Source organism: Protobothrops mucrosquamatus, unplaced genomic scaffold (genome assembly GCF_001527695.2).
Source record: "Protobothrops mucrosquamatus isolate PMUCROS unplaced genomic scaffold, P.Mucros_1.0 scaffold44036, whole genome shotgun sequence".
In the NCBI taxonomy this organism is placed as follows: Eukaryota; Metazoa; Chordata; class Lepidosauria; order Squamata; family Viperidae; genus Protobothrops; species Protobothrops mucrosquamatus.
In genome coordinates this window covers 1-1,175 of record NW_015429766.1, presented here as the reverse complement: position 1 = coordinate 1,175, position 1,175 = coordinate 1, and the positions used below count along the sequence as shown (strand labels likewise).

General features: G+C 44.9%; 1 protein-coding gene across 1 annotated transcript; it reads left to right on the top strand.

Moving 5' to 3' along the window:
- Positions 1 to 55: 55 nt before the first annotated feature.
- Positions 56 to 1,118, top strand: LOC107302289 (glycine N-acyltransferase-like protein 3; the record flags this gene model as incomplete). The annotated part of the gene is made up of 3 exons (XM_015831387.1): positions 56 to 133; positions 636 to 743; positions 992 to 1,118. Coding segments are annotated over exons 1-3 (313 nt in total), but the record flags the coding sequence as incomplete, so codon positions are not given.
- Between the last annotated feature and the right edge of the window lie 57 nt (positions 1,119 to 1,175).

Genomic DNA, 1,175 nt, shown 5'->3' with positions numbered 1-1,175 from the left:
GCTCACCAAAAGACATTTTTCTGGGACCTGCGGGGCACCTTCTACCTGGCCAGCCATGCTGATCCTGACCTGCTCTTCCAAGTTGCAGCTGCTGGAGAGTGTATTACGAAAGGGCCTCCCTGAAACGCTGCTGGTAATCACCTATTTAGTTGCTCCTCTTCTCTCAATGTGAATATACAGTAAGAGCTGATTGTTTCCCTGTTTACTGTGAATTTGGAAAAAACTGCATCTGTTAAATTTCTAAATGCATAATAACATTTGATACCAGCCATGCAGTTATTTCACGTTCAAGTCTACTTTTCCTTTAGTCACATTTGCAAATGCAAAGCCAATAACGACCAAAATATAAGTGCACCAGCAACAGCAGAAGCAAGAGAATCTCTCTTTGCTGATTTTTCCCGTTACAGAAAATCCAAAAACCACTTGGTCTTTCAGTGAGACAGTGAATCCCTACAACTTGCCCATCTTAGCATTTGGCCCTCAACAGGCTTTGGGTGGCTTCTGATTCAGTCAATCAGAGACAGCTCACTTCTGTACCCAGATCCACTCCTATCTAAACCTTTTCATGCATTACATGAGAGGAAAAGCAGAATGTCTCCTGGACTAGATCTTCCTGTCCCTCTTTTTAATTTAAGGTCTGTGGGGCAGTGATGCACATCAACCGTGGAAACCCAGCTCAGCATGAAGTTGTGGTGGACTCTTGGCCAGAATTTAAAGTTGTTCTTACCCGACCACGAAAGGAGGTAAGAAATTACAACACAACGGGTTTTTCCCACAGCGTCCTATCCAAAAATTGGAGGGGAAAAAAAGAAAAGAAATATAGGTATTTAGGGCACAAAAACCATTTAGGAGGTGCTGTAGCACTTTTCCTTTGCCTTGCTTTTTTTATATCCCTCTTTCAAGTTAGCTTGACCTCACCAACCCCTCTACATGATCTCTGCCATCTGATCTATCCCCCGTGCCCTGAGTGTCTCTGTGCCACTTCCTGCAGGTGGTGAAGGACAACAGGGATTATTATGCCAACCTCCATGCTGCTTTCTACCGGGAGGAAGATGCCTGTAGGAGGCTCCTGGAAAACAAAGATGCCGTAGATTGGGACAAAGCCTTCCAGCTGCAAGGCAAGGCCTGGGCTCTGGCAATTTCTTCTCCATCCTTAGGAGATTGTGAAAAGTGCT